Source organism: Ceratotherium simum, chromosome 27, assembly GCF_057802395.1.
Source record: "Ceratotherium simum simum isolate JZ-2026a chromosome 27, ASM5780239v1, whole genome shotgun sequence".
NCBI classification, from domain to species: Eukaryota; Metazoa; Chordata; class Mammalia; order Perissodactyla; family Rhinocerotidae; genus Ceratotherium; species Ceratotherium simum.
Genome location: NC_141926.1, coordinates 14,420,713 through 14,443,067, shown reverse-complemented (window position 1 = coordinate 14,443,067; position 22,355 = coordinate 14,420,713). Strand labels below are relative to the sequence as shown.

The window sequence follows — 22,355 nt, the reverse complement described above, 5'->3', positions numbered from 1 at the left end:
AAAGATCCTTAAATCACAGCTTCTCAACGCATACGGGGCTCTTTCATGCATGCCTTTCTTTAAGACTCTTCATTTCTGTTTTAGAATGTTCCCGTAGAGGTATCTTCACAGGCAGGTGGGGGTCTTGCAGTTCCTTTGGCCAGTGGTGGCTGGAAATACGGTTCCACAGGCCAGAACCACAACTAGCACTGTGACAACTGTCCTATTGGAGCCCCTTCCCAATAGGTCTCACATGATATGCAACCAGGAAATCAATTCACTGGGCTTCTTGACTATGCCCTTGGAGAAAACAATTATAACACTGGCTTTAGGTGCTTTAAGGATAAGAAAAGAAATGATAGATTTTTTAGCCTCAGCTCTTTTCCATAAAATGTTTTTCTAGAAATAAACCATGTCTTTGTTCCTACTGAAAGAGGAAATGCATGGCACACGTATGAAGGCCTATGGGAAGCCAGAGGCCTGTTCCACACTTAATTGTACTGTGCAACTAATGAGACAGTAGCAATAGAAACCTTTCAGAGATTTGTGGCCAGGCGGCTTCAACAGATACCCTCCATCATCGCCTAAACATGAGGCTCACTTTAATAGTAATTACTACCTGAACACTTACTCTCAACTAATCGAAACCAATTACAGGATAAGCCTGGGCCCAACTTTACGACTCTCTTAACTTCAACATAAGCCAACTCAGTCTGTTTTCAACATCTTATCACAAGCAAAGGCCACACTTAATATGGATTGCAAAGCCCTTGAAAGTACAATCTATTCACAGCTACAGTACGAATTTCCATAAAGCAAATTTGCTTATATGTGGTTAATAACGTAGAATGATGGGAATCAATGGAAAGTCCCATTAGTTCAAAGGCAATTTTTCCTAGCCCATAACATTTCATATTTGCATGTAACAGCTGCTGAATGCAACATCTCCACACACAGATGAATGCAGCATACTGGTACGCAATGCACACTCATTTCACAATTTTCCCTTGGCATAGTTTAACCAAAAGCTTTGCTTACAAGTCCTATTGCACAGTGCTTCTGACCTTTATGATTTTATAATTGTTGTCCTTGTCTCCATAATTCAGGAGTTTCAATTCTTCCTTCTACTCATTCAAGTTATAGTCACTTTTTTTTTTTTAAAAGAAGTCGTCCTACGTTTTCTGTGGAATTGATTGTTAGAAATTAAGATGTTAACTATGTGAGTATTTTTAGTAGGCTTTTTTTTTTTTTGAGTTTTGGGGTTAAAAAGTTGCATATATATAATTTAATTCCATACCTACTGAGTAGTCTACCCCAACCCTATTTTTCACATAATCTCTGTTATTTTGAAGATCTCAGGTTTTTTCAGGAACACATACATCACATTGCAGAATCATCTGCACCTCCTATTTCCGTGTGTTTAGCTAGCATAGATTCAGATATAAACAGAATTTAAAAAATGGAAAGGGGAGGCTATTTTCCTCCAAATCAGAGGTCCTCGAGGTGGGGCAATTTTGCCCCCCAGGGTACATTTGGCAAAGTCTGGAGACACTTTTGATTGTCACAACTTGGGGGTGGGAGAAGCGGGGAGGTGCTACTGGCATCTAGTGGGTAGTGGACAGAGATGCTGCTAAACATCCTACAGTGTCCAGGATAGCCCCTATGACAAAGAATTATCCAGAATATGTCAATAGTGCCCCTGACGAGAAACCCGGCTCTAAATAATCTTTAGGGCTAATGCTACACTAATGATGAATAGATTCTTAACAGAAAAAGAGCAATACAACTTTACCATAGCTGAGAATAGGGAATGAAGCCTCTGGATAATGAATAGGGGACAATCATAAATCCTGGTATGTGCACACATTCAACATTTTACAGTCATCCCAAACTGCTGTTTTTATAATTTTTCAACCTTGGTTTACAATCACCCATGACAGCAGGTGGTTAAAATCAGTTTTTACTCAATTACCTATTTGTTCCAATTTTAAGACTAACATGAAAAAGCAAATCTGGGAACCATACACTCCCTGATAATGGTCCGTTTACCTTCACCTTCAATTGAACGTAATCTGTATGCTCTTCTGCTGTCAATGGAGACACTCCAGAGACTAATTCAAAATGAAATTTTTTTTAAATTAATTATTCTGTTGAAAGTGAAAGAGTCTTTGGAGAAACCTCTACCCTGCAGTTCCCAGGTGCTCTGCTTTTTAATTCTCAATATCCAAGGGTTGCTAAGAAAAAGTCAGCAGCCAGTCCTGCCTCTGAGTGGCAAGGACAGGTCTTGAGTATGTCAATATATAATTGGAGCCCGTAAGGATTAAGAAGAGGACTCAGTGGCTCTGCGTTCTGGGCCTGGATCCTGACAGATTGTGTCACTCAGATCTGGGTCACCAAGAATGTGAAGGCTCCCTCCTCTAACAGGCTCGTGAGCTGTGCTCCTGAACGCCTACATACATTCTGACTTCTTGTATCATTTATTCTCTAAGGGAATGGCAGAAACAAAATAACCCCTTCTTCCATGTCCCAAGTGAAAAAACATCTAATTATTTTTATTCTATGCCACTAACACTGCTGTTCTCAAATTTGGTATAAGAATCACCTGGGAAGCTTGTTTAACCCACAGATTCAGGGCCTGACATGGGCTGAATTATGTCCCCCAAAATTCCTAACCCAGGACCTCAGACTGTGTCTGTATTTGGAGACAGGGTCTTTAAAGAGGTAATTAAGGTAAAGTGAGGTCATATAGGTGGGCCCTAATCCAATATGACTGATGTCCTTATAGGAAGTGGGAATTTGAACGTAAGTACAGAGGGGAGACCACGTGAAGATCCTGGAGGAAGACAGCCATCTACAAGACCAAGAGAGAGGCCTCAGGAGAAACCAAATCTGCTGACAACCTTGATCTCAGACTTCTAGGCTCCAGGAGCGTGAGAAAATAAATTTCTTTTGTTTAATCCACCCAGTTGTGGTACTTCGTCAGAGCAGCCCTAGCAAACTAATATGGGCACCACCTCCGAACGTTGAGATTCGGCAGGTATGGGTACAATTCAGAAAGTACCTCAGGTGACTGTGATGCTGGTGGTCTTCTGACCATGTTGTTAAAAACTTAGCACTAACTAATAAAATGAATGATAAGACAGGCTGATAAAGGGAACAGAGGCTGCAGTGGCCAGTGGTGTATACATTTGGGGGAGGAACAGGAGGTAGAAGAAGGGGTCTTTCTCCCTTCATCTCATCTCATCCTACCCCCCACAGCAGAGCAGCTGGCATGATCCAGACCCCCCTCAGACATGACCCTGTAGCACCTCCAAACTAAACCAAGGCTGTTCACATATGAGAAACAATAGCAGCCATTCTCCAAAATGCTCCCACAGGATGAAGATCTGTGTTTCACAAGCAGAACCACTATTTCAAGTAATAGCCTTTTCTCAATTTACAATGGAAACAAAAATCAAAGTGCATGTGTGTGCGTAAATTCATAGAATTTTCTCAAACAAAATGTTCTTATTTCATATCTGTGTTCAAAATTTACTATATACTTTATATATATACTATAATATGGTATTTGATTTAGCATAGAAAATAAAATTTAAAGCTTAATATCAATATTTCATGCAGTTTTCCACAGAAAATACTGATTGCCAGAATCCTGCCTTTTGTTCAAACTTTAGAACCACTAAGGCAGACTTTCAGAATGCGAAAAGGATGCGAGAAAAAACTAGACTCTTTCTAAGACATTCTTGGAAGTGGAGCAATGAGATGTAATAACCCAACAAGTCTAAAAACTGGATGTGAAGAGAAAGACAGCATCCCATCTTAAAAAGATAGCAACAGTAGACACATAGGCCACGTGGCAGTAGGGGAAGCTGCCCTGCACTACCTGACAAGGGAAGAGAGCCCTCTGTGGGACAGATGGTGGCTCCCCAGTGTGCATCCCCCCGTTCTTCCACAGTCATAGAACACCCAGTGCTCAGCTGGGCCCAAGGCCACCCAGGAGTAAAGCAGCCATTCTGCCTTCCTTGCAGCTAGGTATGACTCATTTCTGGCCAACAGGATGGAAGCAGAAGTGATGCAGGCAACTTCCAGGTAGTACCCTCAGTGCAGAGGGATATGCCCTCTATTCCCCATTTTTTCCTCTGGCATGTGCACCTGCTGGTGAGCTATCTTGACCATACAGACTAAGATAATGTTCTAGGAATAGTTGAGCAATAAGACAGAAGGAGCCTGGGCTCCTGGGTGAATTCAGAGGAAGGAGTCACCACACCAACCTTAGATGGTCTACCTTTGGTAGGTGGGAGGGAAATAAAGTTCTCTCTTGCTTAAGGCATTGTCATTGTAGGTCTCTGTGACATGCAGCAAAACACATGTTCCAATTAACATATACCCTTTTCCTGTTTCACCAGGCATTGAAGCAACAGCTGGCACCACTAGTAATGGGGCCCACCCAAACCTGCTTGTCGCTCGGGAGTTGGCATGCCATCACTGCGCAGAGCTCCAGGCTGTTCCGCGCCTCTAGAATTGGATGTTCGCACATCAACCAGTTGATGAAAGCCAGTATCAAAGGGCTGCAATACACCTGGAAAGCCCAGACTTCTTCCTCCTGCGCCCATCCCTCACGCTGGTTAACTACCTAACCGGTTCTGCCATACCCTAACCCTGCTTCAGATCTAGCTTGTGACAAAAAGTCAAAGTAGGCTTGAGAAGTGTTTTTCTCTCTAAGACACAGAGCTCACAAATGTGTTACAATTTCTACACTATCAAGGCACATGCAGACGTGCGAGAATATACGCACATACTTCAAAAATGTATGTAAAATGACAATGAATAGCAACATATAAAAGTATGATGCTTATTAATGAAAAGAAAATCCAGCGATAGATACATGCATGTATATATCTACACACTCAAATATACAAAGTGTGACTGTAAAACAGTAACTGACTTTTTCACAAACATATTATGGCTCAGACATTTTTAAACCCTATTGAAATTAGCGACATTCTATTGTTTTTTTTCCCCCAAAAATGGCAATTTTATAGGATTCAAACTAGTGACTTTCCCTCCAAAACAGTCACTTTGGGAGGCACATTTTTTTTGAATGATTCCCAAAAAAATTTTTGGAGCTCATCCTTCGAAACTGTCATCAGAACCAGCTGTAAATGTGAGGAAACTAGACATGAGAAGCTCCTCCAGCTTAACTGTGAAAAAAGTAAAGAAGAGAAAACAATTTTGGTGGGGAGGGGGAAATGGGAAGTTACTAATCAAGGGACATATAGTTTCAGCTAAGCAAGACAGGTTCTAGAGATCTTCTGTACACAGTGTGCCTATAGTCAACAATACTGTAATGCATACTTAAAAATGTGTTAATAAAAGAAAAAATAATAAAAGAAATAAATTTTAATTAGTATAAAATAAAAATTCGATATGATTAAAACCCATCATTTGCCTAGGTGCACCATAGAGCGCAGGGTGTATCCAGAGATGGAGGAAGGGCGTGGTCTCTCTTACCTTTCAAGGACACCCAATAGTGCTTCCACTTCCTCCGGGTGGCGGACTCCACCTTCTTGTTCTTCTTATGCACCAGGAAGTTCTTGACGGCCAGGGCGCCTGCCTTGCGCACCGTGCCCTGCGCGGCCGTGAGCAGGATGTCCGACTGTCCGGGGGAGCTCAGGGTGCCGCTGCTCTGCTCGTCGCTGTGCGCCGAGCCGGCCTCCTCGAGGCTCTCGCTGTTGGTGGTGCTCATCTCCAGCTCCCGTCGGAAATTCTCGTACACACCTTGGCGGGCGGCATCCCCGGTGGAGCTGCTGCCGCTGTCGCTGCCCACAAAGGCGCGGCCGGTGGGGGGCGAGTAGCTGGAGTTGGTGGCATTGGATCGCCTGGACAGGAGGTCCGTGTCAGTGGTCGCCCCTTCGATCCCACTGTCCGCAAACTCACTGCCCTCACCTGCGTTAACATCCTTGGGAGCCGAAAGGGAGAAAAAAGAAGACATACATCACGCAGAGAAGGAGCCCAGGAGCTCCTGTGGGTCCAGCCGGTGGCTGTGTAGCTGCAGGAGACGCACAGAGCATCGCTGCTCCCAGCCTCCCGGACCAATTATTCCTCAACCCCAGGACCCACGCAAACGCCACGTGCCCGCAGAGCGGCTCAGGAAAACCATTAAGCTGCCCCAGTAGGATTTCAAACACTTCAGAATGTTCAGGAAATATCAAAGAAACAAAGAACTCTTCAAAGAACTTATCATTTATCTGACTTAGGTAATTAACTAATTGGCAAACCAGCTACAGAGATTTCCCCACCACCATGCTGGGAGAGCTCAGCGCTCTCACCCTCATCCGCCTGCCTGGAACTCAGGGAAATTCTGCAGGCTGTTGAGCTAGTTGTTCCAGAGGTGGGGGTTACAACAGATAATCAGGTCTTTACAGCTGACACCTATGTGTTTTTTTTTTAAATAAAGGGCCTGGTTAGGAGACTATTGTATAACGTGGTCACTGAAAAGATAACTAGTGCACTGCCTCACCCACTCACCCAGCAAGGACCCATATCCCAGGAGCAGGCAAGAGTCCTCATGCTCTAATCAGCTTCGCTTCTTGAAAACCAGCAGCCTCTCACTCCGCATTGAGCTCAATACGTCCGTGGGGCCCACAGCTCCAAGGCAGGCTCTCCAATTACCTTGCCCTTTCAAAGCCGGGATGCTGGGAGCCCGAAGCAAGCTACTCGCTGCCCCTGGGCCAAGTGACAGCTTGGGGCAACTGCCAAGATGCTGGGGGTATCAATTCCCAGTTTGAAAACATTTGGAACTTCCAAAGTCCTGCCCCTGCTCTCAAGCTGAACATTTCCAGGACACAGACAGGTCTGTTGTTAAATGAGAATCTTAATTGCTCTAAAGTGCTACAGGCATTTCCATAAACAATAATTAAATAATGGTAGCAATCAAGGGAGGATAATGACAGCAGTATTGGACAGGACAGCTCAAAAGTCTTACGGATAAGAAATTAGACTGATTTTTCTCAAAGGAAGACAATGGGAACTTGAGTCTGACATAGAAGAGATGGCAAAGTAATATATGGTTTGGGGGTTTAGCCATTTTTTGAGACTTGAGTCTCATAAATAGCTAATGATGGTTCGAAAATGTAAAAACTAACAGGATAAAAATTGCCATAAAAATGGATGCTTTGGGCTCAAATCTTTGCTGAGAGGCAATGGGGCAGAATGAACCAAGCCACAAACTAATTGTCTTGCACAAGGCCAGGACAGGTGCTGTGCCTGTATCTCTAAGCATCTCACTTAGTCATCTCTAACTTAGGGCCCTCCAAGTTCATGGTCATCATGAACAAATACTAAGTGAGCAACGAAAAGATGGGCAGAGCCAGATGTGAAAACGAGCAAGAGGAGACACAGAAAGACAAATACTGTATGATTCACCTATATGTGGAATCTAAAAATGTCCAACTCATAGAACTAGAGTAGAATAGTGGAGGCCAGAGGCTGACGGCTGGGGGAAATGGGGAGATGTTGGTCAAAGGGTACAGACTTTCATGATATGATTAATAAGTTCTGAGACTCTAATGTCCAGCATGGTGTCTATAGTTAACAATACTGTATTGTATACTTGAAATCTGCTAAGAGAGGAACTCTTGTGTTCTCACCACACACACACACAAAAAGGTAATTATATGAGGTGAGGCATGTGTTAACTTGATTGTGGTAATCATTTCACAATGTATACATATATTAAATCATCACATTGTACAACTTCAAAAAAAACCAAAAAGAACATGCAAAGAGTGGAAAAAGAGTAACTTTACAGAAACCTGGCAAATACTACCTCACCCAGGAGCTCAACTGGGTGTGCAATATAAGTGAATCTTCTATACTATCTAAAACTGTGCTAAAAAAAGAAATGAAAAAAAAGCAAGGAGGGAAGCGGGGAAGATAATAGCAGGAAGTAGTTAAGAAAGCTTCTAAGGGGGCCGGCCCCGTGGCTTAGCGGTTAAGTGCGCGCTCCGCTGCTGGCGGCCCAGGTTCGGATCCCGGGCGCGCACCGACGCACCGCTTCTCTGGCCATGCTGAGGCCGAGTCCCACATACAGCAACTAGGAAAGTGTGCAGCTATGACGTACAACTATCTACTGGGGCTTTGGGGGGAAAAATAAATAAATAAATAAATAGAAGTCAGGTACTTGTCTCTTTAAAAAAAAAAAAAAGAGAAAGCTTCTAAGGACCAACTACATTTCCAATGGAGTTTAAACAGCTTGGATTTAGAGGTACTTAAGGGGGACAAAGAAACCGTGGATACAGCTCAGATGGAGACTCCTGTGACTGATGGTCCTTTTATTTTACTATCTGCTGTCTTGCCTATTGCCTACCATAGATGGTCACGAAGGACCCAGATCCAGTGGGTAAAAATCCTCTATACAAACAGGAAAACACTGTTATCAACCCACATTTCTCCCTGGCAGGGACATTTAGCATATGCTTCCCTTTTGATATAAGACAATAAATAAATTTGACCATCACTGATTATTCAAAATAACCATGACTAGTGGGAGATGAGTTTGTGAATTTGTCAAACTTCTGGATTCATTTTCATATCTTTCGTCTCCTTCTCTGGAAGAACTGAAGGAATCAGCTATGAACTATCCTCTAAAATGCAAAGAGATGAGATGCTTCTCTGTAAGACAGAAAGATAAGCTACACAGGTAACCTCACTAGTCCATAAGAGAAAGACTTCAGAACAAAGGAGAGCTCTAGAACAGGAAGGAACCCTGCAAAGCCATCCCCTTGATTAATGGATGAGGATGCTGTGGCTCAGAAAGTCACATGCCTGGCTGGTGGCAGATTGGAGGTTGGAATCCATGCTTCCAACTACCTTTTCCACTATTATATGGTGGCCCCATCGCTCAGCTGCAGGTAGCCCCTGACCTAATTCTGTCTAAATAGTCAACTCCATGCCTTCCCCTTTGTTTGCCAACATTGTGCCTTCTAGGTTTTCCCAGCAAAAGCTGAGTGACTGTTCATCTATTTGCCTTGACTTGCCTGGCCAAGAGCTCAAAGCTGAAAGTGGTGGGTAGGGGAAGGAGGAGATAAAAGAAGATAGAAACAGAAGCAGATACCTGATAAGCAAACCCTCAAGAGCATGTCTCAACAGTCTACTACATTCCCACAAGCCATTCACCCCTTTACAAAATGCCCTGAGGCCTCCATTGAAACTAAGAGTTAAGCCCTCCATAGATACTCACTTCTTTGTCAGACCTGAACATCTGCTCATACCAACTGATGCTGGAACCTTGCAATGGTGCAGGCTGTGTATATTCAACTCTGGGACAACCACTAAACTGAGCAAAGAAGTGATTGCTCCAGGTAAGAGGCCCGCTGGCCCCAGCTGAGCCTGCATACTTTTGGAGCACACAACCCAGTGTCACTGCTGGGGAATGCTCTCAACCTGTGATGGAGGCCAACTCCACCTTGTCTCCACAAGTGGTCCAACAGGCTCGGTGGTACTCATCCCCCCACTGATATGTGACGCAGCCTGTTGGGAAACAGATGCTGGCTGCCCAGACCCAGCCCCTATTTAGTCATGAAGCTTGGGATGTCCCAAACACCCAGATACCCGTGCTCTAGCATCGTGGGAAATCAGACTACCCAGCCAGAGGCACTACTCAACACCTGAATGGTCAACAAGGGCTCCACATCCCATACAGCAGCCATCTCCAACTTTAGCATGGGAAAGAATCATCTATGGTACAGTTGTACTATCCAGATGCTAAGCGCCACGCAATAAATACAAATTTATAGATCTCCAAATCTCCAGTACAGACCAAAGCCAGATACTCTGATGTAGGGGCTCTAGGTTCACACGTTGAAAGACACCAGCCACCGCTCTGTCTGGGAGGATATATCCCAAATGCCCATCATTCTCAGACGTCAAGATGCATATCACTCTCATGTGGTTTCCAACAGCTGAGAAGAAAGGCAGCTCCACTGTGATGCCAACATTCCCGGTGGTCATCTTCCTCCTCCCACTTCAGTCTCAAGGACACTTTATACCTGAGAAACCCCATTCTCCCCACACTCAGAAGCCCCTGAGAACCTCCCCACTCTTCCCAGCAGCAAGGAATACAGAAGACTGACCCCAGGGCAGAGTCCCATGGGAGTGTCGGTGATCTCTGTAGCAAATACAAGGTATGTTCCTTCTTATCTACTTCGATGTCTTACCAACTGATTGGTCCTAGAATATTTAACCAAATATTGAATTTTAATCCAAAGTCAGAGGAGATCAAGGGAAATAGTAAGACCCTAGCTAGACAGAGAAATAACTCCCAATATGGTGCACGATCTTGTCCGAGATTTCCTGAAAACAGCTCAAAATAAACTCTCCATATTAGAAACACTCCACTGAAGAGGCTTCCGATTATAAACAACATTCATGGGGTATGGAGGCTCTTCAGTTCTGCCCTCCCAGGACAAATCCTCTCAAGCCAGATTTTTAGAGCACTCACCAGTTTCCATTCCATTGGCAGTTTCCCAAAATGAATGCATGCACTCCCCTATTGGATGCACAAGTGGCCAGCTGTGCAAAACATTCAACAGCTGCTAGACAACAGTTTTCTTAGTCATTTTTGCTGGGCTACAAGTGCTTGAATGAGCTCAGGTACTAGGATGGAGGAGGCAAGAGGCAAATTCAAAGCCGGTTTTCACTGCCTTGAAGACTGGAGGGTCACATAGCATGAATGTGGGCTAATGACACATTATGGCAAAACTCAAGTTGTTCCCATGGGGGACTTACAAATACTCTGGGGGACAGGTTTTCTGTGTTCATGATGGGTGAACACAATTTTGAAAAGGTAATTAGCCACAAAGGTTAAGGGCCTTGGGAAAATTCAAGGACCAGTAAGATCAGTGGGCCACTGGTAGTCATAAGTCGAATGCAATTTGAAACTCTTTTCTTAGTCACTTTGTTTAACTTCCCTGAAGAATCCAGCTTAGCTTTAATACACCTGTGTAGGGAAGCTAAATATAGAGGAGGAGAGTTCACTGAATTTCAGTGGGGTGAGGAAATGATTCCCAATGGGAGTGACTCAAAATTTCCCTCAATTACAAGCACTGGAACCGAAGTTCTTACTGTTGCCACAAAGGGACTCAGAAGTAAGTTGGCAAATGCTTCCAAGTTGCTTCAGGTTAACTCCAGGTTGAAGAGGGTTTTGTGTCTAAGTTAATGAATCATCTTCTCTCCTTTCATCTGTTTTCCTATGTAGGTGCCACAAACCTTGTAGTCAGTCCTCTCTTCTCCTCCTCACTACCTCATGATATATCACCCAGTCCCTTTTCCTCTCCAAGCAACAAGCTCTCTCTTCTATCTTCCTTCCATCAATCCATCATGCACACCATTGCTGAGTAAGTCTCCCAGGAGCAATGTGGAGGGGTCCTCAGACTGTCATTCAAGGCCCTCCACAAATGTCCAGCATTAGCATTTGAGCTTTGGATGTACCTAATAACCAATGAAACAGAAGAACTCATTCCAGTGCATGCTCCCAACCTTTCTTGCTTCCAGGAATACTTATTCTTCAAGGCTCAGCTCACATCCCTCCTTTCCACAACTGGAAGCCTTCTCTTTCCTTCCTCCAATCGCCATGTCAACTTCTCTGCAGCATCTCCTTTCCCCTACCCCAACTCTGCTGCACCCGGGTTGGCCTCTTTACTCTTCCTAGAACACGCACCGCACACTCCCACTTTACAAATCAACGGCCAACTCCCCCCTCCCCTTCAAGTTCCTACTCAAGTCTGCCTCTCCAGGGGGCCGACCTGACCACCTGATCTGAAATTGCCATGCACATCTCCCATGACCTGGTCTTCCCCACCTTGCTCTATCTTTTTTCCATAGCATGCCATTACTTATTATGCTAACTGTTTTCTGTGTGCATCCCCCATCTCACCCCAACTAGCTCCATGAGCTCAGGGATCTTTTCTCATTGACGCATCCCAAGAGCCAAGAATAGCGCCTGGCATGGGGTAGGTGCTGCAAAAAAAAAAAACATTGTTGAATGAATTAACTGCTGTTCATTTTCCAATAATCTTGAAACAAGGAAAACAGTTTCTCGTGGAACACATTTTAGTTTGATTTAAAGGTTTAGTCATTTCCAGGTTCAGCTCACGCTCAGCTATAGCTGAGGTGACAAATTGGTCCTAACTGTCAAGCTTAACTTTCCAATCTTCAAGCTATCCAGCTTTATCGTGTCTTGTATGGATACAACCGGAGTTCACTCAAGATTTTTCTCTTTAATTTTTTTAAAAGTAGAGAAAGTAAGAAAGGCATTGGGCTGTTTCATGGCCCAAACTAGAGAGTCCTGTCAACGGTGGGTCCAAAGGAAAATGAGTCCAAATGACAAAGTGAAAAGCCTATTGGGTGTTTCCTAAGTTCTGCCCTGGGCTCTGTGGAGACCCCCTCAGGCCTTCATAGCAGGCTGGCTGGGAGGGCTCTAAGCTCCGATTCCAGCCCTTCTTCCTCCTCAGTTATCCTAAGGAAGCAGTGATTACACATTGTTGTGACACAATCTGTGTCACGGGACACAGACTTTCCTCTCCTCATGTACTAAACTAAGAATGTGATTTTCAAAGGCCTGAACTTCCCCAACCTATATTAGCATAAATGAGCAGCTCTCAAAGTGTAGACCAGGGGACCTTAGATAATTTCAGGGGGTCCCTGACACTCTCCTTTTCCCACTACCTGTGCGAGGCCAGATTTTCCTCCTATACTCCAACCAAAACAGCATATCACAAGAGAATGAATGCAGAAGCAGATATGAGACCCTAGTGTCTTCTGTTCAGCCAGAAATTGTAGACACTTGCAAAAAGATAAAACAATGCCTCTTTTCTCACTAACTTTTATTTTAGAAAATAAAAATTTTTAAATAGTTATTTATGTGAAGATGTAATGGTTTAGTGCTACTATTTTAAAATGAATTAACAAGTATTTTTTACATTTCTGTTTCGATTTCTAATGTGATACATATTTGTAGATATAACCCACATAAACAGGAGCCCTTTGGAATCTGCAATACTTTTTAACAGTATTAAAGGGTCTGAGAACTGCTGACACAAGCCATCCCTCAACTACCTTCTCGTCCTCCCACTCCCCAAAAAAAGACCTTGGCAAAGAGATGGATATTCTTGTTGAAAAATGGATGGGCTCGTTTTCAAAATAAATATCTCACTGCTTAACATCCATGCCAGAAAAAGAAAGATCAAGAGGAAAGCAAAAAGAACCATCAAACAGGAGACAGAGGAAAAGGGAAGGAAAAGTTTTATTTTTAATGGATTTTATATGAAAATATTGTGTTTCATGAAGAATTAACCTGAGGTTCTTAACCAGAAGCTTCCAGATGGACTGTGGAGGACCCAGGGATCCCCTGAAATTATATGCAGAAGGGTGGTCCATGTGTTTATCTCAGGAAAAGGTCCAAATTTTTCATCCAATTCTCAAAGGAGTCTGTGACCAAAGGTTACGAATCACTTGGATGTTGATGTCAATTTTCAGCTTGGGGAAATACTTATCCTGAGTCATTTAAGCTAAGTTGTAAAACAAAGCAAAATTTTAAAAATCAACACAACTTTCCTAGGAACTCAAGATCTTCTGCTAATGCTGCACCCTTTATCTTGCTCAAATCACCAACCCTATTACTTGCCTATCCAAGCAAGAAAGCATCAGGGGTGGCTCCTTCTAAAGTTGTCTTGGTCATCTCTCAGTTACCACTGTTTCGGGCTACTGTAGTGGGCAGTTACTATGTTCTTTGCAGCCAACCCTTTTCTGCTTCTGTACCAGAATTGAGAGTTTTGATCTTAAAAAATGAGGACACGTGAGTTGAAACCTGTTCGGGCATGAGGAGGTAGTGTGGTATGGGGGGTGGGCTTCTGAAGAACGACCCGGGTCAGTGAGTCAAAAGACCTGGATTTTAATCTAATTGTGAGATCTTGTCACCTAATCTCTTTAGGTCCACTTCCCTGAAAAGCCATGGGGCTGACAGAGAGATGATCTGGGAGTTGGCAACTTGAAATCAGGATGAAATGAATCCGTCAGTGGCTCCCAAGGGCTAATTGAGAGCTCTGCTTTACCTTGTTCCCACTCCATACTATGGCGTGAAGAAATTTCTGGGAACGCTGAGGTATCAGAAACCAGACAAAAACACAAACCTAATCACTAAGCACCACATCTCCGCGAGGGGCTCTGAGAAGGGGCCCCCTTGCTGCTCTCCCGAGGCTGAGGCTCCTTCAGACATTCTCAGCACAGATGCTCACATTCTTTCATCTCTTAAGTAGATGAATGAAGCTCTCCTCACAAGTTATCCACAATGGCTCCCAGCCAAAGCTTCCCTTTGAAACACAGAACCTGGCTAAAAGATGCTCCATCAAATGGCAGTTTTCTTTCTCCACCTCACCTGCTGAAAGTCTGAAAGACACAGGAGAGCTGAACTCTAGAATATGAAGCCAAACTTTATCATCACAACTGATAACCATCATTTACCAAGCATCAGTTATGTGCAAGACACAATGCCAGGAGTCTGACATTCATTCCCGTGAGGAACTCTCACATGAGCCTCATTAAGGAGGCACTGGAATCAATCTAGGTTATTTAACCACAGGTAACAGGGACTCAAACTTACAAGCTCAGATCTGCTGGACTTCAGAACCTCTTCTATGCGTGACACCAAGCTGCCTCCTCCTCTGTCTGCTGACCATGGGAATGCCAAGAGAGTCAAGTTCAGGCCAAAAGACCAAAGAGGTATCAATTAAATCAAGGGCAATCTACTCTCTATTTCTACAGAAATCAATACAAGGAAACTGCTTTAAGTAGTATGGGTAACCCTCCCAACAAATGAATACCAGACTGACTCGCATGAAAACTTTTATGCACGGTTCACACACACACACGTGCTCAAATATATTGAATTAAATATTTCCTCAGCACTTCCTGTGTGGCAGACACATAATATGTGTCACTTTTTAAAACCTAAATGTGAACTCCAGTGCCTTCATGTTTCAGTAACATGGGTAACTACTGAACAAATACAAAAACAAGAAGAACGGTCAAAAACTCTTTTTTGATCTTTTTCAAATAAAAAGAAGTTATTCACATTATTTCAGATAAAACGTATTTCCTCCCAGGCTTAGAGGCAATGCTCTTGGGCCAAATGTCTGCCAGGAACTCTTTTCTGGGGAGTAAAATCGCTGACAGAATGATTACAGATTCAACTACATCACCAGGGCAGACGAGGAGACTTTAATATCTATGATCCAAGCTTGCTGAAGAGGTCCCCTGGGTCAGAAACTTTTACCAACAAAAAAACAAAGAAAGAATTCGTTTCAAGCAAACTTCCACACCCACTGCCTCTTAAAATACACTGTTTGGAACATAGTGGGTTCTCAAGAAATCGCGTTGGATGAACACACCAAACTTAGACAAGGAAGTGTGGGTGGATGGGTAGTGTTGTGCATAATTCTGGCGTTTGTTTCAAGTCATTCAAGATCCTCACTCAACAAAGTCAATATGAAAATAATACTTCCGTTAATTTTATAGACTCTGCAAAAGGCTTCCATGCGCGGCATCCCATTTGGTTCTCCTAATGGCCCTGTCAGAGGCTGGTGTCACTCACCCTGGACAGAGAAGGAGCCTGCGGCACACACAAGATGGAGTGACCTGCCCAAGGTCACCGGTCAGTAAGGAGCGAGCCAGGATGCAAATGTACTTCTTAGGATTCCTACTCTGCTGCACTCTGCATTACATTAAGCTGCCGAAGCAGTGACTTTATGAGACATCACATTTAGATGATCTCACTTCCATATATTAACAATTTTAGATGGCGACAAGCCAAAGAATGGAGATTTCATATAACAATTACACCTGAGAGCTTTCAGTGGTACTGGCTCTGAAGGGGAGACCTGCTTTGCCCCTCTTCTGGGGGTAGTTAGCCATGACTCAAAGGCTTACACTCCCATGAGTGGGGTGTGGGGTGAAACAGAGGTCCAACTGTCCCCAGTGTTGAAGACATGGAGATAAGGAGCCAGAATGCGGCCAGGCACCCCTCCCTATTCCTACACAGAATGTGTGCTAACTTAGCATTGTTCCAGGGAAAAGTGACAGTCACAGCTGATGTTCCTCTTTCAACAGTCTGTATCAAGGTACCCTTCTCTGAATTCCAAAGGCCAGTAGACCATCTTTTTGGATCAGTCCTGCAATGCCAGTCTGGCAATGTCTTCAAGACAGAACCTTCAGAGTCTTTCAGGTGACCCTTTAATAGGCCGCCTATCTCACCTGTCTCCCAACCTGTGAAATTGACAGCGCAGGAACGGCCCCCACAGGAGGCAGAGGGACAACACGGGGGTTACTCTGCCTTTTCTGTCATTACAATCTTGATTCAGAAAAGAGATGGATAAAAATTCAGGTGGACGCAAGATTCACGTTCATCTTCTCAGACCAGAGTCAGCTTTTTTGATGACTTTGTTTCTAAGATACAAGATTTTGATATAAACACCAAACTATCCTGGGTCCTCAATTCATATAACTCCATTAATAACAATGAATATTAAAACAACTAACAAATTCTCCCTTACTGGCTACTTCCAAAGTACCAGGAACTGTGCTTTACACGTTATTTCATTCCATTTTCTCAAAAAGCCTGATTATTGTCCCCATGTCACAGATGAAGAAATTAAGGCTTCAAGAGACTTAAAAATTATCCCCAAGAATAAGAGGTGGAGCCAGGATGCCTGGCTGAGACATCATCAGCAAAAATTGCCCTCTAACAGACAAATGGATTAAAAAAAATGTGGTCTATACATTCAATGGAATATTATTCAGCCTTAAAGAGGAAGGAAATTCTGACACATGCTACATACAACATGTGAACCTTGAGGACATTATGCTAAGTGAAATAAGCCAGACACAAAAAGACAAATACTATATAATTCCACTTATATGAGGAGTCAAATTCATAGAGACAGAAAGTAGAATGGTGGTGCCAGGGGCTTGGGAACGTAGTGATGGGGAGTTAGTGTTTAATGGGCAGAGTGTTTCAGTTTTGCAAGACGAAAAGAGTTCTGGAGATGGATGGTGGTGACAGTTGCACAACAATGTGAATAGACTTAATACCACTGAACTGTACACTTACAAATAGTTGAGATGGTAATGTTATTACGTGTGTTTTTACCACAATTAAACATAATTTTTAAAAAAGAAGGGGAAAAGCGCAACACAGACTTCTTTAATCACTACAAACTTGGAAGAATATATAGTAAAGTTTGATTATTCTAATACAAAAATCTACAGTGGTAAAAAAATCTGTATCCTCAGATAACTTGTATATGGGAATTTTTTTAAATTCCCAAATAAAATTAGAAACTTGAGATTTTGAGAATTTTTTTTTAAAAACCTGCTCTCGTGCAGAAACACAGACAATCTAATGCCAATTTTGTTTTCCCCTCCCCAGGTTCTCCACCATCTACCCCTTATATTTAGACCCCTTTCCCGAGAGAACTTAACCTTGAAATGCCCGTTTGCCTGGCCCTGGAGGCAGGCCAGAAGGTGCCGCACCACCCCCTACTGGCCAGGTCAGAGTGCACCTGCCACTTTCCTGCTGACCACAGCCTTGCTCACTGGTCACCCTGGTGGCTGATACGCCTTTCAAGGCAAATGGGCCCAATCAGGATTTCTTTTTTTTTTTTTTTTTTTTGTGAGGGAGATCAGCCCTGAGCTAACATCCATGCTAATCCTCCTCTTTTTGCTGAGGAAGACTGGCTCTGAGCTGACATCTATTGCCAATCCTCCTCCCTTTTTTCTTCCCCAAAGCCCCAGTAGATAGTTGTACGTCATAGTTGCACATCCTTCTAGTTGCTGTATGTGGGACGCGGCCTCAGCATGGCTGGAGAAGCGGTGCGTCGGTGCGCGCCTGGGATCCGAACCCAGGCCGCCAGTAGCAGAGCGTGTGCACTTAACCGCTAAGCCACGGGGCCGGCCCTAATCAGGATTTCTGATCTGAAGCACCATCCTGCATCCTCAACACAAGCCAGGACTCCCAGAACTCGACTACAGGGAACAGCAGGACCAGAAAAGGACCAAAGCATGCAGGATTGCTTGACATTTAATTAGCCTCATGTTAATTACCATTACCAATTAAGGTAACGGGTCCTCCTTTCATTAGTAAGATGCTTTTTAAATCTCTGAAAACTATTTTCACACCCACTCTTATGCCCTAGATCCCCAAGCAGGCAAGTTGGGCATCTTTACCCCCATTTTTCAGAGAAGCAACTAGAAGTCAGGGTTTGCCCAAGGTCAAACGACTAGCTGGCTGCAAAGTAGGAATTGGAACCCATTCATGCTATTCCTTCCACTACACGTCCCTCCACAGACCGGGCTGGCCAGCATCGCAAGGAACAGGAAATTGAAATGGCCCCTGGTAAGGCGGCAAGCCTGCCAACCTCCGAGAGAAGCTGACAACCGACCAGAGCCCGCCCCGAATCAAAAATGCCTCCTCAAACGAGCTTCCGACTAACCTCTTCCCACCTGCGGCGCTGAAGAAGTAAACTCCAAGAGTACACAACCCACCGTGGCCATCTATGCACGGAATGGCCCATGTTAGGAAGAAGCTTAGAATAAGCAAGATGCTATGGAAGATCTGAGTTGGAGAGGCAGTTTCCCAGTATGAATTATCAGCTTTATTCCCACTCCTATCACATCTCCTACACACACACACACACACACACACACACACACACACACTGTCTCTTTCCTTAATCCCCACCCCTTAACCACAGAACTGTAAGAAGGGCCAAGCAGAAGAGAGAGGAATCCTCAGAGAAGCAGCACCAGCTGCAGCAGCCACTAGGCAAACAGGATAAAACCCGGCTACAAGATGGGAATCGTGTAAGAGCAAAATCATGCACTTAAAGTCATGCACCATTTCCAAAATATTGAAACAGATTTCAATCACTTTACCTGAGTTGTTTTTGCTCTTCTGCCTTGCATGCTGTTGCTATGGCTAATTTGTGGGTTGGTGGCACCTTCAGAAAGACAGTGCGATTTCCTACAGGGAAGTGTGTTATAATTACTGTAAGGAAGAGCCTCTTCACCAGCAGCGGGTGGCATCTTATGGTTTGCAAGATCGGGAATATCAGACACCAGATTCCGACAATAGCCTGCAAATTTGCTCCTTGGTCCCCCGTTTGCCGTCACCCCAGAGTTTTTCTGAGCATACAAGTCACCCAGGGAATTGGCACGCTGACAGTTGCTGAGCTGCCGCGGACTCGCCCGAGTTTCCATCCCCCGAGCCTCCTCGCAGTCTTTCTCTTCGGCGGAACCCAAGATCTCTTCGTTGCTTGTTAAATGTTCTTGGCTCAGATCAGAGAGTGAGAATTCCAGGCTGTCCTCCCGCCAGATGTCTGCAGATTTGGAGCGTTTCTTCTTAAAGCTCGCCGTCTCCATGAAAGTGGGCCCATTGGACGTATAGGGATGCTGCCTCCTGCCTCCCTCAGCCAAATATGTAGCGTCATCCCCGTAAAGGCGGCTCTCCTCCGAGTCTGGCATGCTCTGCACAGAGGCTGCTGTGAGGACGATGCTGCTGTCTACGCTGGGAGTGACAGAAGAATCGGTGTAAGACACAGGTCTTAAGCCCATATCCACTCGGTCCACCCAAATGGGGCCCCCGAAGTCCTCGAGGGTGCCTTCTTGGGCGAAGGGCTCCAGGCCACTTTCGGCCAGGGACTGGGGGATGCTGGGGGTGCTGCTGGACCGGGTGCTCACTTCGGAGTTCCTGTGGATCACCTTCCCCGAGGAAGCGTGCCTCGTCCGCCGCGCCTTGTGTGACAGGCGCAGCGAGCGCGACGTGTGTTTGCGCCCCAGGCTGGCATGCTTTTCTCCATAAAACTCATGCTCTACATTTTGACTTTCTGCGTTGCCCATGGTTTTATGGTCTGTAGCAAAGGAAGGAAAAAAAAAGGAGGAGATAACTGAGTCACCAACAGGTATGGGCAGTTCAACAGAAAGAGCCCAGCAGGCGGGGAGGGCAGACAGCTTGGCAGGTAACAGCGCACCATCCTATATGCACCTGGCAGGTATTTGGACCCGTATGCGGTAGCAGGTGAGAAGTAACATCATCTACTGACACTACCCCTCCTGAGATGAGAAACAGGAACATAAATAAGATCCTTAGAGAATTACACTTGTCTTTGCCCAGAGGGTAGCTGTCCACCCGGCACACAGACTATTGCTTTCATAGAGCTGGGAACACTTGTCTTCCTTCCTAAACTCCGTACCTATATATTTAAAGTTCTACTTCTAAAAGTACAAACCAAAGTGTCTGCCAAATGAGTAACTTTCTGTTTGAAATTATATATTAAAACAAAACAAAACAAAACAAAACTCAGAGGTGCAACCTCCCTCACTCCTAATGGTTGTTCTGCTTCATTCAGACTACATCTACACTTCAAAATCAATCAAAAACGGAAAAACTCAAGATGTAAGTCCAACCAGCTCTTCCTAATAAATTAAAGTCAGAAAGAAAAAGGGCTTTTACCTTTAATTCCATAGCATTCTGAAAACCTTGATTTTTGGTTTTTTGGAGGGGGTGTGAAGTGGGAAGGGGGAGGGGGAGATGAGCAAAACAAAATAGAAACCCCACTCTCTGCTTAGCAGCAGACTAATGGGTTTATTTCTGGGAGCAAATCCAACCTGAGAACATTTATCTGGTACAGAGTGCCCTGCAAACAGAAATTCACATTATGAAACCACTAAATGTGATTCAGCCTTTTGCGAGGACCCAGGTTAATTCAGCTCCCTCCTTAACATGTTTCCAGTGTCTCTCACTGACCTGATGACTGTTACCCACAGTGGGAAATAGAAAAATCTTCAAAGCTCTACAGTTGTGACTCTATTTAGCCTATTCTTGCTCTGCAACAAAGTTTCTCTATACCATTCAAAGTGTATACACTTAACATGCACACATGAAAATGGCCAGAAAGGAAAGAAGAAAAATATAGTAGCTGGGCAAATCCGTGAGCTGAATCTTTCAACCACCTACGTAGTCATTCATTCAAAAAATATATACTGAGCACCTACATGTTCTAGAAGCCAGAGATATAGTAGCTAACCAAAGAGACACATTCCCTACTCTCATGAAACTGATATTCCAGCCAGAGAAGGAATACAATAAACAAAAAGTGAAAACACCAGAGAGAAACAGGGAATGAATTTACTGTGACCATTACAAACAGTTTGCAACAACCCTGGAATATAATATACCTTCACATTGATCTGAGAATCATTCTAGAATCCCACTGTTCAGTCTAAAACGTTGCTTAAATTCTCACAAGCACATCTTGACTGAAATGAAGCTTGTCGTAACAGGAAGGGAAGACCTCCATTTAATGTTCCAATGAGTTCAGAGGTAACGCATACAGACACCAGATGCTAAGCTATTCCCATACTGGAATATTCCCTACCAGGTCACACATCATATGATTCTCAGAGGGAACTTTCCAAAAATGAGAATCTCCTTTTTACCAGCAGCAAGTGTATTTCAAAGAAATAAGTTCATGCCTCTTTGGCAGGCATCCTTAAGAAGCAAGAAAAAAAATAAAAACTCAGTAGAGGGAAAATGAAAAGATCAACTGTCCACGCATGACCATTTATGTCATCTATATTCCTAAGAACAGCATGTGCTACATTTCTAAAGTAAAATAAATAAATAAGCATTTCAGTAACACTAAAGGCCATGAACAATTTTTTAGTGTTTTTGATTTTTTTAAGTATACATTAAGATACCTGGATGTGTTTATGTATCTATATGTTTTGCCAATAACTAATAAAAAGCTTAGAACAAGTGTTAGCCACAGTCCCATTTTAACAATCACATAGATTTAAATTTAAAAAGGGGAAAGGGGGCTGGCCCTGTGGCATGGTGGTTAAGTTCAGTGCGCTCCGCTTCAGCAGTCCAGATTTGCAGGTTCAGATCCCAGGTGTGGACCTACACACCACTCATCAGCCATGCTGTGGCGGCATCCCACATAGAAAATAGAGGAAAACTGGCACACAGATGTTAGCTCAGGGCTAATCTTCCTCAAGCAAAAAAAGAGGAAGATTGACAACAGATGTTAGCTCAGGGCCAATCTTCCTTAGCACAAAAAAAAGGGGGGGGGAGAGGATACGGTGAAAGAAACTGAGTAGAAGAAGAAGTCAACCTCTCACCTCAAATATTCTAAGATGTATCCTCCTCTATCATATATATCAAAAGTTTGCAGATAGAAATTGACAGACATATGATCAACAACAAATTTCTGGTTAGGCTTGTTTCTGCCAACAGAAAACTAATCAAGTTAAAAGCTTCAGGA

The 22,355-nt window shown here is 43.9% G+C and overlaps 1 protein-coding gene across 11 annotated transcripts in view; it reads right to left on the bottom strand.

The window, feature by feature from the left end:
* Positions 1–22,355, bottom strand: part of TIAM1 (TIAM Rac1 associated GEF 1) — a 358,647-nt gene that overhangs the window by 109,867 nt on the left and 226,425 nt on the right. For 9 of the 11 annotated variants that reach the window (XM_087418160.1, XM_087418157.1, XM_087418165.1 and 6 more), the window contains 2 exons: positions 18,967–19,940; positions 5,491–5,938 (listed from right to left, as the gene is read on the bottom strand). In XM_087418160.1, the coding sequence (XP_087274286.1) occupies positions 5,491–5,938; positions 18,967–19,940 (1,422 nt within the window). The remainder of the gene's footprint in view (positions 1–5,490; positions 5,939–18,966; positions 19,941–22,355) is intronic. The other 2 variants (XM_087418167.1, XM_087418166.1) reach the window with 1 other exon arrangement.